General features: G+C 46.1%; 1 protein-coding gene across 1 annotated transcript; it reads right to left on the bottom strand.

The window, feature by feature from the left end:
• Window positions 1–2621: 2621 nt before the first annotated feature.
• Tex19 (testis expressed 19) lies at window positions 2622–3733 on the bottom strand. Its single transcript, XM_052755873.1, has one exon. It carries the CDS (start codon window positions 3609–3611, stop codon window positions 2622–2624), a length of 990 nt encoding a protein of 329 aa, XP_052611833.1. The 5' UTR covers window positions 3612–3733.
• Between the last annotated feature and the right edge of the window lie 11986 nt (window positions 3734–15719).

Genomic DNA, 15719 nt, shown 5'->3' with positions numbered 1-15719 from the left:
CCGATCAGATCTCCTCTGATCTGCTTTCTAAATTTTGATGGTGAGAGACTGGAAGGACATCTCAGTGGTTAAGAGGCCTTGCTCTTGCTCTTGCTCTTGCTTCTCAGCAACCACATGGCAGCTGTCAATGATCTGCAACTCCAGTTCCAGGGGAATCTGACACCCACTTCTGGCTTCTATGAGCTATGCAAGAACATAGTGCACATACCTGCATGTAGGCAACATACTAATACACATACACATAAAATAAAAATAAAATCTTAGCCAGGTATGGTGTTGCATGCCTTTAATCCCAACACTCGGGAGGCAGAGGCAGGTGGATCTCTGAGTTTAAGGCCAGCCTGGTCTACAAAGTGAGTTCCAGGACAGCCAGTGCTACGCAGAGAAATCCTGTCTCAAAACAAAACAAGATCTTAAAAAAAATGACAGTGAAGTATTTGAATCAAGCAAAAAACACTTGAATTTATTTTTAAAGGGTATTCTCAGCCAAGCCTGATGACTCCAGGTCTCAAGGTCCAGCAATTAAGGAAGCTAAAGCAGGAGGATTCAAAGTTTGAAGCTAGCGTGGGTTAGGGGGTGAAGTCAAGATCAGCCTTGGTAAGGTCCTGTTTCAAAGTAAAAGTAGAAAGAGCTGGGGATACAACTTAGTGACAGAGCACTTGCCTAGAGTGCTTGAGACTCTGGGCTCCATCTTAACAAAACACATGCTCTGCAGCCGACAGCAATTGCTCTTTGCATTAGTTACTTTTTTATTGATATGCTAAAACACTGTGACCAAGGAAATGTATAGAAGGATTTATTTGGGATTATGGTTCCAGAGGGTAAGAGTCCTTATGGCAGAAAGGCATAGCAGCAAGAAGGATGTTGGCCAGAACACAAACTAAGAACTCATGTCTTGACCTGCAAGCAGGAAGCAGAGAGAGAGAGAGAGAGAGAGAGAGAGAGAGAGAGAGAGAGAGAGAGAGAGAGAGAGAGAGAGAGAGAGAGAGAGAGCTCAAAATGACATGAATCTCTTTACTCTCAAAGCCTGCCTCCAGTGACATGCTTCCTCCAACAGGACCACGCCTCCTAAGCCTCCTGAAACAGTGCCACCAACGGGGGCTCATGCATTTAAATACTGGAAACTATGGAGGACATCCATTCAAACCATCACACTGCTCTTTCAGAGGCTCTCAGCACCCAGGTCAGGTGACTCACTCCAGCTCCACAAGATCCAGTGCCACCTTCTCACCTCCACAAGCAGCCACACACAGGACACACACATATATACATAAATGGAAATAAATGGCAGTCTCAAAGTACTTGATTAATTAAGCAATGATTACTTAAGTGTGATAATCAACAGACATAAATGGCAAGAAATGACCAGAGCACACAGATGTGTCTGCAGTGTAACAGCTTCCAGGACCCTTGGAGGGACAGAAGCCAAGAACAGGTCATGGAGCTCGATGGGTAGGCAGAACAGGGCTACTGCAGGGCTCCATCTGTGTACCCCATCTCAAAGCACAGGGACCATTTATCCAGAATTCCTAGGTTAGATTCATGTATTCAGCTCCAGGATAACAGATGATTATGTCCCTCCTGAAACATGGTGGCCTATGCCTATGACCCATGCACTAGGGAAGCCTAGGCAGGAAGACAGCCCAAAGTTCAAGACTAGCTTGGGCTTTACAGTGAGGCTTCATTTCAGAAAACAAAGTACAAGAAATATGCTTCAGAAATTCTGGCCCATGCAACCCATGCATCAGGCAGGGTTGATACTTGTGGCTAGGAAAAACAACAGCAAAAACAAAACAAAACACACACACACAAAAAACCCCTTTTTTTCTTTTTTGGTTTTGTATTTTTGAGACTGGCTATCACCAGGCCCTGGCTGGTTTCAAACTCAGTATGTAGATGAGAATGACCTTAAACTCCTAATGCTCCTTCTGGGATTACAAGCCTGTGCTGAATCCTGTCAATCTGTGAAATGAGACACTACTCTTCCCACACAGGAAACTGTACATTTTAAATCCTGTGCATTTGGGTTATGAAGATGTGACTGATAATCCTTGAGACAAACTCATCATATGACCCAGAAAACAGACCAGAACCCAATGTCCCCTTCTCAGCTCTGTGGGACCTTAAATCCATGAAGCTACTTACCCAGGAGAGAGGTGAACAACCCATTAGGACCCAATGAGGAGACTGCAAAAGGCTTCTATGAAAATGTTAACAACTTTATTAAACAGAAACATGCACAGGGCAGAAACTGAACGAACAGCATAAACAGTCAACTCTGAAACCAGGACTCATGGCCTCTCAGAAGAAGCCAAGTTCAGAACATGCGTGGGTCAACCACACCTGACTTAGTGTTGCCATATTTCCTGTGTCCTCACCTACACCTAAGTCCCCCATAATACTTGGTACACAAGTCTTCCCCCTACACATGAAGCAGGGTCTTACCCTCCAAACACTGAACAGTCAACTGAGGACAACCAAACCAGGTTTCTGAGGCCCTCCCCTAAAGATGATGGACATCCTCCTGGACCTGTGGCTGAGGACAGGCAACCTCTGGCACTTCATAGTCCCTGGAGCCCTGGTACAGGAAGGACAATGGAGGCTGCCTGAGCATCATTCCCTCAGTTGTGTGAATCAGGGGAGGGGGAGCGGAAGCAGGGCAGCTCCCTCAGAGAAACAACTTCTAGGACAAGCAGCCTCTCCCCTGGTTCCCTGCTCCAGACCTCTGGGGTGCTATTGTGCCAAGGCAGGTAGGAGTGCACCTTGAAGCCTCCCTTCCGCAGGCTGCAGTCAGCGGGCACCAGCTCCACCCCCAGCTCCGAGGACTCCAGGATGCTCAGCTTCCAGCGGTTCAGGTCCTGCTGTTCAGGTGCATTCTGTAGCTGGGCCACCCTCACCTCACCAGGGTCCAGCAACACCTGCCAGCGCTGGACCCGGGTCCTCACAGCCCAGCAGGGAGTCATTGACAGCAGGTACAAGATGGCATCGAAGCCACCCAACAGGAAGACGAACTTCAGGTCTACCAACCAGGCTTCTGCTTCCAACGGATCCATGGGCCACATGGGGCTCAACTCCAACAATACAGGTTGCCCAGGAGATGGGCTTACATTGAAAACATCCCACCAGGACAGAGGAGGGATGAGCCAGTGGGAGCAGGGGGAAAGGCCATCAAATCTCCAGGGGAGGGCCTGGGTCCACTCAGCATCCTCAGGGCCCAGGTCCAGGGGTACAGCTTCCTGAGGCCCCAGCTCGGTGGGTACAGGCTGGGGTCCCAGTGCTATCCCCTCTGTCCCTACAGGGCCTGGTGTCAGGATGCCAGGCCCTGTAGAGACAGGATTGCCATGTGGCAGATGCCCCTGCCCCTCTCCCCAGCTAAGCCCTGACCACTCCTCCGGCTCAGGTCCTGCCTCCGAGAGTTCCATGGGCTCCGCACCCCACTCTTCCTCTTCCCAGCTTCCCATCTCCAGCATGTTTTTAACTACCAGGAAAGCTGCCTTGAAGCAAGCAAAGCAGATCTTCATCTGGTCTCCGTGGACAAGCTGGTAGAGCCAGGCCGCATAGAGGCAAGACATGCCCTTGGCCCCATGGCGAACGGTGACTGGGGGACACATGGCCCAGAAGCCTGCCTGTAGCGGATTGGACAGAGAGAGGAAGACTTGCTTGGCAGTCTCAGGAGGTCAGGTCTACAGGATCTGGGGACCGTGTGATGTTAGGGACACGCGGGAAAAGCCGAGAATGGGAGAAACAGGAGAAAACGGGGTGCAACAGGAGACCTGGGGTGTTTGGGGCTCCAGGACACGGGGTGGCGGTACAAGAACTGGGTGCCAAAACAATGAATACCTCCTTGGAGAAGTGGACAGGCTTGAGATCGCAGAAACTTCTCCAGCTTCACACTTGCTCCAGTGTCTGGGGAGCTGGAAAGGCAAAGAAGATGAGGCTTGGCGCCCCGTGCTGGGCAGGCTGCGGAGCCCACTGGGGGAGGAGTGTGGGGCTCACTGCTCACCCCGAGCAGACTGGGGCTCCCTCACCACACCCCCAGCTTCAGCAGCTTCCTCAGGGCTCACTGCCCCAACCTCACACGTGGGCCTGGCTCCCGACTGAAGGAGGCCGGAAGCCTGAGCCAGGCGCCCAGCCCTGCCCGCACTCCCAGCCAGACCCCCTCACCGGCGCAGGCCATCCCACCCAGCCAGTCCCAGACGCCCCCTCAGCCCTGCCTCCTCATCCTCACCTTCCCGGCTGAGCTCCGAGCGAGGCGGCTAATGGACGCCAGACCAAGGCTCGCCTCGCCACAGCACCACCGCCTTACACGGGGCCTTCACCCATGATGCTCCAGCTCATTTACATATCTCCCATGAGCCCCCGGACGCAGGCCGCCAAGGCGCTGAGTCACCCAGGGCCCCGAGGCGCACATGCGTCCTGGCGCCCCCAGAGCACGCATGCGCTGCTCCCCCGCCCGCACCCCAGCGCCCCTCCGCCTCGTGGGTGCTGCCTCGAGGCGCCCTGGGGCCCTGGGGCCCTGTCCCCTCAAGGGACACGAGGGCCTGGGCCTGCGGCTTGTCTTGTTTGGAAAGAGGATGTCTTCGTCCCGGTCTCGTTAGGAAAAGTTCTTTAAACCTTGTGAAACTGCCCAATGGCCCTCAACTGCGTTTTAAACACGTCTCTCCGGCCTTTTTGTTCTTAAACAGCCTTAAAGAATTCTTGGTAGAGTTTATTTCTAGAGGGCTTGAGACTCGGAGAAAAACCAAGCAGAAGATACAAGGTTTCCAGCGGCCTCTCCGAGCTCAGCCCTCACTGCACAGAGATCTGTTTGTTCACATATGCGAGCGGCACCGCTCATGTCCCCTCCTCAAGGAGGTGCTCGCAGTCCATTCCCGACCTCCCACAGTTTGGACACGGGTATGATGATGCCTCTCTCCAGATGCCCTTGGCCCCTGTCCTCCCCAGCCCCTCCAGTCACCGACATGACCTCTGCACCTACTTTGTCCTATCCAGAATGTCACAAGGCTGACTGGCCTTGAGCAACAAGAAACTATCTCAGTTTCCTTCCTTGGGAACATATGGCTAGGTTTCCTGGGTGCCCTGGGGCAGCAGGAAGCAAGTTTGTCCCCAGAGTTCAGTAATTCTCCATTAACTGGGTATACCTCTGTTTATCCATTCAAAGAACAGCTGGGCTGCTTTCCGGGGTTTGGTAATTTGAGATATATATATATATATATATATATATATATATAAGCTATAACCAACTTTGTGTTGGTTTGCTGAACTGAAGCTTATGTCTCCTCTGAACACACACAGAGGAGCACAAATGCTGCATTGTGTGGCAAGCCAGTTGTGTTGTGTGAAAACTGGCATATTTCCCAAGCAGCCAGCTCTTCCTTCAGGACCAAATTGTTGCTGAAGCTCCATGACTTTGAGAGTCCTGGAAAATGTTAGCTGTGACAAAAACAACTTATAGTGAATGGCCATAAACATGGAAAACTGTTTTATCACAGTTCTGGAAACTGCAAGTTAGGATGCAAGCTTGATCAGAGTTACATTCTACTCAGCCATCCTTTTGCTCCAGCCTCCTTTGTCTGAAAAGGGGCAGGGTTTCTAAGGAATCTTTTTATAAAGGGAACTGGGTTGCAGAATGGCCCAGTGGTAGAGTTCTTTCCTAGCACATTCAGTCCCCAGCCCCTAAAAAAAAAAAAAAAAAAAAAAAAAAGGCAAAATTATAGCAGGGCAGTGGTGGCACAGGAAGCAGAGGAAGAAGGATCTTTGAGTTCATGGCCAGCCTGGTCTACAGAATGAGTTCCAGGACAGCCAGAGCTACTCAGAGAAACCCTGTCCCAAAAAACAAAATACAAGAACAAAAATTGCAAGACAACAAAAATGTACTCATCCCATTTATAAGAGCTCCGCCCTCCTAGCCTGATTACCTCTCCAAGGTCCCACTCCTGACCACACTACCTTAAGGCTTTGGATTTCAATAGACTGGAAATGTGTGGGTCTCGAGCCTTCAGACCTCAGCGGACATTTGCAGATATCCATGTTTGTTAAGTTTGAGTATCTTCTTTAGTGAGGTGTTTTTGTTTTTGTTTTGTTTTGTTTCTTGTCTTTTGCCAGTTTTTAAATTGATCTGTCATACTGTTGCACTTAACAGTTCTTTGTATATTTTCATCATTAGGTGCTTTGCACCATGTATATGTACAAAACTGTGATAAAACAGTTTTTCATGTTTATGGCCATTCACTACACGTTTTTGTCACAACTAACATATTCCAGGACTTGCTTCAGCATCCATTTGGTCCTGGGACTTGTTTCTGGGATACATATCAAGACTCCGCCCCTCCAAACAAAATGTTCGTGAAAATACACCTGTCTTAGTAGTTGTTCTATTGCTTGAAGAGACAGCATTACCCAGGCAGCTCATAAAAGAAAACCTTAAATGGGTCTTGCTTACAGTTTCAAAGGCTTGGTCTGTGTCATCATGGTGCGGAGCATGGTGGAAGCATGTCAGCACTCATGATGCTGGAGCAGTAGCTGAGAGCTACATACATCCTGATCTGCAGGCCAAGAGAGAGAGAGAGAGAGAGAGAGAGAGAGAGAGAGAGAGAGAGAGAGAGAGAGAGAGAGAGAGAGAGTCTGGCCCTGGCATGGCTTTTAAAACCTCAAATCCTACCTGAGTGACACACTTCCTCCAATAAGGTCACACCTCTTAATCCTTCTAATCTTTCTCAAAGAGTGCCACTCCTGAGACTAAGCTTCAAATACATTGACCCTATGGTGGTCATTCTTGTTCAAGCCACCACAGCAACTCTCCTACTGAAGAGACGGTTCCATCATGCCAGGCCTGGGAACTGAGTTCTGACACACAGAACCCACACAAAAACTGTTTGGAGTAGGTCATGCATCTGCTGTCCGAGAGTTGTGACAGGGACAGAAAACCTCCAGAAGCTGTTGGGACAGCTAACCTAGCAGCAGTGAACAAGAGAGACCCAAACAAAACAGAAGGTGAGTAGGAATAAGAAATGGCTTATTCTGGAGCCAAATGAGTGACTGTGGCCCTGGAACACAGATTTAAGTTACCACAGTTCTGTGTTTCGATATGGTAACAGTTTCATAAAGTGTTTGTAGTAACAGAACACAGATAGTACCTCATTGGTGGAAACATCAGATAGGTGAATTGCTGCTCAAATTTCTAATTGGTCTTTTAATAAAAAACCTGGAGCCAGATTTGTGGTAAATGCTGAAAGATCAGAGAGACAAAGGAACAAGTCACTGCCACATCTCACTTCGTCAACTCCACAAATCCTCTGTTTGAATGCCTCTGAGTCCTCAGCCAAAAGGGCCTCAGCTGAAAAAGCCTTTAGTTCTTGTCTCCTCACACCTTATATACTTTTCTCTGCCCAGCCATGTCACTTACTTCTTAGTGCTGGGATTAAAGGCATGTGTGCTTCCCAAGCAAAGGCATGAGATCTCAAGTGCTGGGATTAAAGGCGTGTGCCACCACTGCCCAGCTCTATGTTTAACCTAGTAGCTTGTTCTTGAGAGGGCCGGGGAGCCAGACCAGAGCCATGACAGGTTTCTGGTAGTCCTGCCAGGGACCAGGCCTTAGTTTCAGTTTACTGGAACTGGCTGGAGCTGAGCAGGCAGTTCTCAGGAAGACCACAACTCAGGGGCAGCCAATCAGCAGGTGCCCCCCCAGCCTTCTGCTGGCTAAAGAGAGCTTTCCCTACCTTGCAGCTAGAAGGTCCCTAACCACTAGAGCCTCTTACCAGTCAGCCCCTAGACTAATCTTTCCTCCACCAATCGGCACCAGATTAATCCCTCCTCCCTGGAATTCCCCTAAAAGGAGAATTTCTGCTTAAAAGGAGCTTTCAACCTCCCTTTGGGGTCACTATTTACCAACTCAACATGTTGGAAATAATAAATGCTCTTGTTGATTGTATACGTGACTCATCATCTTTCTTGGGGGCTTCTCTCAGACCCTAACAGTTCTGTTCTCTGATCTTCAGGCAATTTTTATTAGGGTACACAGTATATCACCACAGTGGATTACAGTAAAGTGGAGAAATCTCTGCTCCAGGTTTCAAATGCTCTCTGAGGACATACTCAGATCGATGAACTCTAGGGGTCTGTTCATGGGTTCCAAAAGGATTTACTATTATTCACAACGTTAATCACAGGCAGAGGAGGGCAAGGAATGACTGTTTAAGAGGCTGAGCTAGCTCAAGGCATGTGGCCTGCACCGTTCAACCACTTCGCAATAACTGGCGTTCCAGTGTTGTGCAAGGTTCAGTGGAGGTATGGCTTCCATTTGAAAACTTTATTTCACAGTTTCCTGCTAGCCAAGCATCACATTTTGTGCATATGGAGGCCAAATATTATTCCAAATATTATTTCACGTCCCCCATTGCTAGGAAGGCTCATTCCTAGAATCTGACATAGATGAGGCTGAGAAAACAGCAAAGCGGTTTTCAGAATAGAGAGTAGTAGCTGAGGAAGTCACCATGGGTGCCTGGAACTGAGCTCCAAGCCTCTGAAAAAAAAAGAAACCACCTCTGAGCCATGTCTCTGGCATACCCCACTATGTATTTTTTTTAAAGATGGAATACCTTTAATAGATTAGTTGAAAGATTCAGTATTTATTATGAATTATAAAGCTGTTTCTTTTCATAAAGTAGAACTTTTTTAAAAATTTAACTTCTTTATTGACTCTTTGGGGTGAATGATGTGAAACTTCCAATTATGCTCACTTCCTGGTCCCCCCATACCCTCCACTCATCTGTGGTGATATTTTATTTGTGCTCTAACAAATAAAGCTTGCCTGGGGATCTGAGGTCAAAACCAGCCACTATATTAAACATAGAGGTCAGGCAGTGGTAGCATATACCTTTAATCCTAGCATTCAGGAAGCAGAAATTCATCTGGATCTCTGTGAGTTCAAGGCCACACTGGGAACAGAGCCAGGTGTGGTGGCACACACCTTTAATCCCAGCACTAGTTAACCATAGAGGTCTGGAGGTCTGTACAAACAGACAGGAAGTAATAGAGCTAGGCAGAAAGAGGAAGTGATGTAGCTGGGCAGAGAGAGGAAGATGGCAGGACACAGAAAGGTATATAAGGCATGAGTATACAGGAAGTAGCTCTCGGACTGAGGATTTTCTAGCGGTAAGAATTTGTGGCTGGCTTGCTTCTCTGGTCTTTCATCTTTCACCCCAATATCTGACTCTGGGTTTTTTTAATTAATAAGACTGTTTAGCAATTCACATTACACTCACCCCTGCTGAGCCCCCCACAAAAGAAAACAAAACAAAGTAAGCAAACAAAAGCAAAAACAAACAAAAACAAAAAACAAAACAAAACAAAATCCAAAACAGAAAAATCTCTTTGCTTCTCCTTCTTTCCTGCCTCTGCAACACCTCTTCATCTGTCCTGGTGGCATTGGAAGTCTAGGTGTGCCATATAGTAACCTCTTTGTCCCATCAGCTTTACTGGCAAATGTTCCTTGCAATGAGTCACTGGTCTGGATCAAGACCTCTGGTTTCTGGTACACCATCCTCACTGGATCCTCACTAGAACTCCTCTGCAATATTCTGTGGCCTCCCAAGTCTTGGAGATCTTGTGGGTATCGTTCCACAGGAACAGTCCCTTCACTGCCTCCAACAGGTCCTAGATGGGGTAGATGCTAGGGTGGATTAACCCAAGGCCAGGCTATGGGCCTGGGTGGTAGCCAAGCTGGTCAGTCTGGGCCTCCAGGGCCACCCACCTCGGGCAAGGGGGCGGAGCCTGTTCCCCTACAAGCATGCCCTCAAGGTTGGTTCACCCTCACCTGTGGTAAGGGGTGGAGACTATCTCTCCCTAGTTCAGGAGCCAGCTCTCTTGCTGTAGTGTCCAGCAAGAGGCAAGGCCAGCTTTCCCAGGACCAGTGAAGGGCAGGGCTGGCTCAGCATGGCCCTCTGATTTTATCTCAAATGGTTCCTCAGTCCTCGTGAGGTGACACAGACCACAGACATCAACATAGACCTCAGCTGCAGCTGGTCCACGAACTCAGACATGGCCCTAAGCAGAAGCTTGGGCCTGGCAACATCCTGGCTCTGGGTGGAAGGAATGGCCACTCAGGTGGGAATTTCGGTTCTGGTGGCCGTATGGCCACTGGATACCACCAAGGCCTCAGGTTGCATCCCTAACCCTGGGCCTGTATGTGACCTTTGCTGGCAATGCAGGACCCAGACTTCAGCATGGATCCCAGCCGCGGTAGGACTGTGGACCCCAACATGGTCCTTGGCAGCAGCTGGGTCTGGTTGTTACCACCGCTCCAGCTGCACTATGGCCCTGAGACACCAACATGGCCCTTGATTCTCACGTGTCTACATGGCCTTCAATGGTAGCAAAAGCATCGGACATCAGTGCAGACCCTGGCTGCAGTAGGGCCACAGACCCTGACATGGCCCTCAGCTACAGCTCTGGCCTGGACATCACCATGACACTGAGTAGCAGCACACGCCACTCAGATCTGGATGCATACTGGCCATCAGACACCAACCTGAACTCAGGTGGTTGATCTCACCCTGGGCATCCTTACAGTGCTCGGTGGCAACAGGAACCACATATGTCAATTCGGATCCTGGCTGTTATAGGGCCGCGGACCCAGACATGGCCCTTGGCAGCAGCCTGGGCCTGGATGACACCATAGCCCCAGGTGGCAGCATATTCCACCCATATGTGTATGGCCCCTGTTGTGGCGTGGCCCCCAGACTCCAACCAAGCCACAGGCTCTGGCCTAGATCCCGGGCCTCTGTATGGGCCCTAGTGGCAACCTGGGTCATAGACTTCAACACAGAGCCCAGCTACAGCTGGGCCACAGACCCAGACATAGCCCCAGGCAGCAGCTCAACCTGTTCGACATCCTAGCTCCAAGTAGTAGTTCCGGCCACTCAGATCAGGATGGCTCTGGCAGCAGCATGGCCCCTGGACACCAACAAGGCCACAGGTTGTGGCCCAGACCCCAGGCTTCATGTGTCCTTTGGTGGCACCATGAGACATGAGCGTCAACTTAGACCTTGGCTGTGGAAGGACCACAGACCCAGACCTGATCCTTGGCAGCAGCCTAGGCCTGGTTGTCACCATGGCCCCAGGTGGCAGCAAAGGCCACCCAGATGGGTACAGCCCCAGCGGCAGCATGGCTCGTGGACCCAAACACGGCCCCAGGAGGTGGCCCAGCCCACTGGAGCGGCAACAGGAGCCATGGACATCAACAGAGACTCTGGCTACTGTAGGACCAGGGACCCAGACATGACCCTTGGCAGCAGCCCTGCCCAGACACCACCATGGCCCCAGGCGGCAAGCAGATGTCCAATATTTGCCCACTCTTCACCATCTTCATTTCTTTTCTGTGTCTTTCCACAGTGTATGAACCGTTCTGATTCTCTCTCTCTCCCATTTCTCCACCAGATATTTCCTTATCATAATAAGGCCCACATCCGGTGCCATAAGGTGCCGGGCAGGCCCATGGCTATCTTCCCATCAGCCAGGGCCTTGAGGACCTCAGCTGGCTAGACCTGGTCTGAGTGGAACGGCGTCAGGCAGGGGTCCCATTATGTGTTTTCAATAAAGAGGTGACTTCTCTTTGAAGTGCATTTACCAATGTGACTAGAACAGGGAATTTGGTCATTTTTGAAAGTAGATTGACTATATGATTCCTCCTGTATCTAACAGGGTTGGGTTTTTTTTTTAATTCTATAGAATTTTTTTTGTATGGAGTATTTAAAAGAATCAATTATCCTTTACCTTTAGATGTTTTCTCCTTTTGACCTATTTGACCTTATAGTTATAATTTTGTGTGGAATGACTGGCTCTAATTTTTAGGAAAGAATGGTCTTAAATATTTAAATTATTCTAATTTTTACTTATGAATGATACTTCAAGGGGTTTTATTACTCTAGAAAATTAGAGTTCCAGGAGAAATCATATAATTTTACAATATTATTTTTAATTCCCTTTTAAGAAAATCATCTTTTCCATCTTTTCCCATGTTCCAAGTATTTTTACTGACAGATTAAAAACAAGAAGTTGGCCATGTCAGAAATTAAGATTTATAGATTTTGTGAGCATAACAAAATGTTATTTTTTTTTATTTTAACAGTCAAAAAGGGAAATGGAACTCTACTAGGAGTTGAAATAATATTGACCATTTCCTTTTTATTAGCAAACTATGAATACTGTTAAATTAATTTTTTAATCCTGGCTAATGACACTATAGAACAATTTTTTTAAATTTTTTTTTTTATTTTTTTGCCGTGGGATGATGGTCTTTCTCTTCTCTGTGAATATGTGTTGCTCTCATTGGTTGATAAAAAACTGTTTTGGCCAATAGCCAGGCAGAATAAGGCTAGGCAGTACAATCAAACTGGAGATGAAGAAGGGTAGAATCAGAACAGATGCCAGCCAGCTGCCAAGGAAGCAAGACATACAAAAATGAGGTAACAAGCCATGAACCACATGGCAAAACATGGATAAGAAATATAGATTTTATTAAATGTAAGAGCAAACTAGCAATAAGCCTGAGTCATTAGCTAAATATTTATAATTAATATAAGCCTCTGAGTGATTATTTGGAAACAGCTGTGGGATTGGGTGAGACAGAGAAAAGCCTCCATGTACATAAGGTGCCCAACATTTGGCAACTCCATCCACATTAAACCTGAGAGAGTTTTAAAAAGGTTCTGAAATGGAGCCAAGAGCAGCTTCCTAGTTCATGTCTCTCATGTGGGCTGCAGTACAGAGACCCATCCCCCTGGCTGAGGAGGCATGCATGCTTGAGCTGAAACATGGCAGATTCCCACCAGATCACAAGAGCAGCAGTACAAGCGCATGCTGCATGGTGGGTTTAAGGCTTTTGCTCAGACAGATAAAAAGACTAAAAGATACAGAGTAAAAAAAGGTCCAGACAGAAAAACCTCTAAACAGGTTCCAAGATGTTTTACAATATGTATAGGCTTAAGAAAAAAATAAAAAGAATATGGACAATTATAGAAAGGAATAAATAATTAAAAAAATAATAAAATCTTTAATGAGAGAAATAAGGTCATAAAAAAGAATAAGCTAGGCCAGGCAGTGGTGGCACAGACCTTAAATTCCAGCACTTGAGAGGCAGAGCCAAGCTGATCTCTGTGAGTTCAAGGCCAGCCTGGTCTATAGAGCAAGATCCAGGACAGGCACCAAAACTACACAGAGAAACCCTGTATTGAAAAACCAACCAAACAAACAAACACAAACAAACAAACAAACAAAGAATAAGTCACACAGAAATGGAAAATACACAGGGAGTCTGTATCCAATACGTTATTGTGTTGATTTTGAATTTTTTGATGGCTGATGGGGAAGAGACAGCTGCTGGGAGACATGAGATTGAAAGAGAGACTGATGAAATATACCAACCTAAATATTTTAAGAGTGCCTTAACTTTAAAACAGAAGGCAAAAAATATATTTGTAAAATGGAACTTAAAAGATGCATTGTTTTAGAGAAGCAGTTTTGCTTTTGTTTCTACAGGAAATAAGAGGCTGTGGATTTGTTCCAGGTTAATATGGATCAGATTTAATCAAGGGAGACCTTCTGAACCTTGACAGATGATATCTGTCAACAAAGGTTATAGCTGGTCTTCCCATGACTTTGCCATTATCTCAAATTTTCTCAGGGTCCCCATAAGATTACCAGAACCCCTAATCAGCAGGAAGTAGTCTAAAGAACTATGCCCAAATTCCCAAAATATTATTTATGAATATTTGTTTTCATTTAAGAGGGGGGTGGTTACAAATTGTTGTTGGTCATAGTCAATCTCTTTCTAAAAGAAGAAAAGAGGATATGATATAGAAATGATGAAAAGAGGGTAGATTATTAAATCTACTTTAATCCAAAAAACAACTGTTTTTTTTTTTTGTTTTTTTTGTTTTTCGAGACAGGGTTTCTCTGTGTAGCTTTGCACCTTTTCCTGGAACTCACTTGGTAGCCCAGGCTGGCTTCGAACTCACAGAGATCCACCTGGCTCTGCCTCCCAAGTGCTGGGATTAAAGGCGTGCGCCACCACCACCCGGCCAAAAAACAACTGTTAATCTCAAAATATTTTACATTGGTATGCATTTTAGTCTATTGATACAAATTTAACAACAATTTTGTTATACTGTATGTATATTTCTACTCTTGTTTAAGGTATTATGTTCATGCAGCTCATTTCAAAATGTAATATATAATTTTAAAATATAGCTTAATAAATAGTCATCTATAATAATCAAACTTATAGCCATATTTGTTAGGTTTTCTAGGTATACAAAGATATATTTCAATTAGATAGGTAATCTTCAAATACTTCAAAGATCTACAGACTATGGCATTTAAAATGTTTTAAGAACTTAGATTTTCTCTATAGTGAGACACATCTGCTCCTGGCAGCACCAATTAATTCAAAGAGGATGATGGGTATCGAAGAAACTACTTATGAGTTTGCTTTCAATGTAGCAAGGCTAGCCATTTGGGTAAGAAATTGCTCTTGCCTGGATTGCTTGACAGTATTTTATATAAACTGGACATGCAGGACCCACAGGAAGATGACTGCTAAACTTTGCCAAAACAAGGCAGGATGGTCCTTTAGGTTCCTGCTTCACAGAAGAAGCTGCCAGACATGCTGCAAGACATAGAGGAAAGTGACTGAAGAATTTTGCCAATATAGGCAGGACAGTCCTTTAAATTTCCTGCTTCACTAAAAAGTCTGCCAGATACTCTAGACCTATAGACTGAAGATGGATGCCCCAATGGTACAGAAGATCTTTGGGTTATTGTCCAGGCAGCCAGATGTGTCTGTCATTTTTAGAGTTTGGAAGTTGTTTGCAATGTACTTCCTGTTATATTATAATATTATATCCTTCTGGGATCTTTGATGGAGTTGAAGACTAGATAGTTATAATTATAGTTTTCCTTAGTTATGATAAAAGGTATATTAGATATAAAACTTTAGACTCAAAAATAGAATAGGTGATAGAGCATTTTCTTTAATTTTACCAAATACAAATAGACTAGATATTGTAACTATAATTCTTGCTTGATAACTGTTTTGTTATATGTAATTTTACTATGTTAAAGCTAAAACCTTCCTTTTTGATTAGACAGAAAGGGGGAAATGCTGTGGGATGATCTTTCTATAAGCTGTGACTATGTGTTGCTCTCATTGGCTGATAAATAAAGCTGTTAGCCAATAGCCAGGCAGAATAAAGTTAGGCAGTACAGTCAAACTAGAGATGATCAGGGCAGACATCAGGAAGCAAGATGTATAAAAATGAGGTAACAAGCCATGAACCATGTGGCAAGGCATAGATAAGAAATAAGGGTTAGATTATATGTAAGAGCTAACTAGTAATAAGCCTGACCCATCAGCCAAACATTTATAGTCAATATAAGTCCCTGAGTGATTATTTGGAAGCAGCTGCAAGATGGGACAAGACAGAGAAAAGCCTGTGTGTACATTGTTTATTTTGGATTTTTAAAGACAGGTCTCTTTACAGAGCCCTGGCTCTCCTATGTCTCACTATGTAGACCAGGCTGGCCTCAAACTCACAGAGACCCACCTGCCTCTGCCTCCTGAATGCTGGAATTAAAGGTGTGCCATTTCTAGCCTAGTACAATTTAAATATTCTAGCAGTCAAGAAACATTGGCTCTTACAGTTTAAAATACCATGGATAGT

Source organism: Peromyscus californicus, unplaced genomic scaffold, assembly GCF_007827085.1.
Source record: "Peromyscus californicus insignis strain IS unplaced genomic scaffold, ASM782708v3 Scaffold_3__1_contigs__length_106647218, whole genome shotgun sequence".
In the NCBI taxonomy this organism is placed as follows: Eukaryota; Metazoa; Chordata; class Mammalia; order Rodentia; family Cricetidae; genus Peromyscus; species Peromyscus californicus.
Note: the sequence above shows the minus strand (reverse complement) of the source record. Positions and strands in the feature narration are given on the sequence as shown.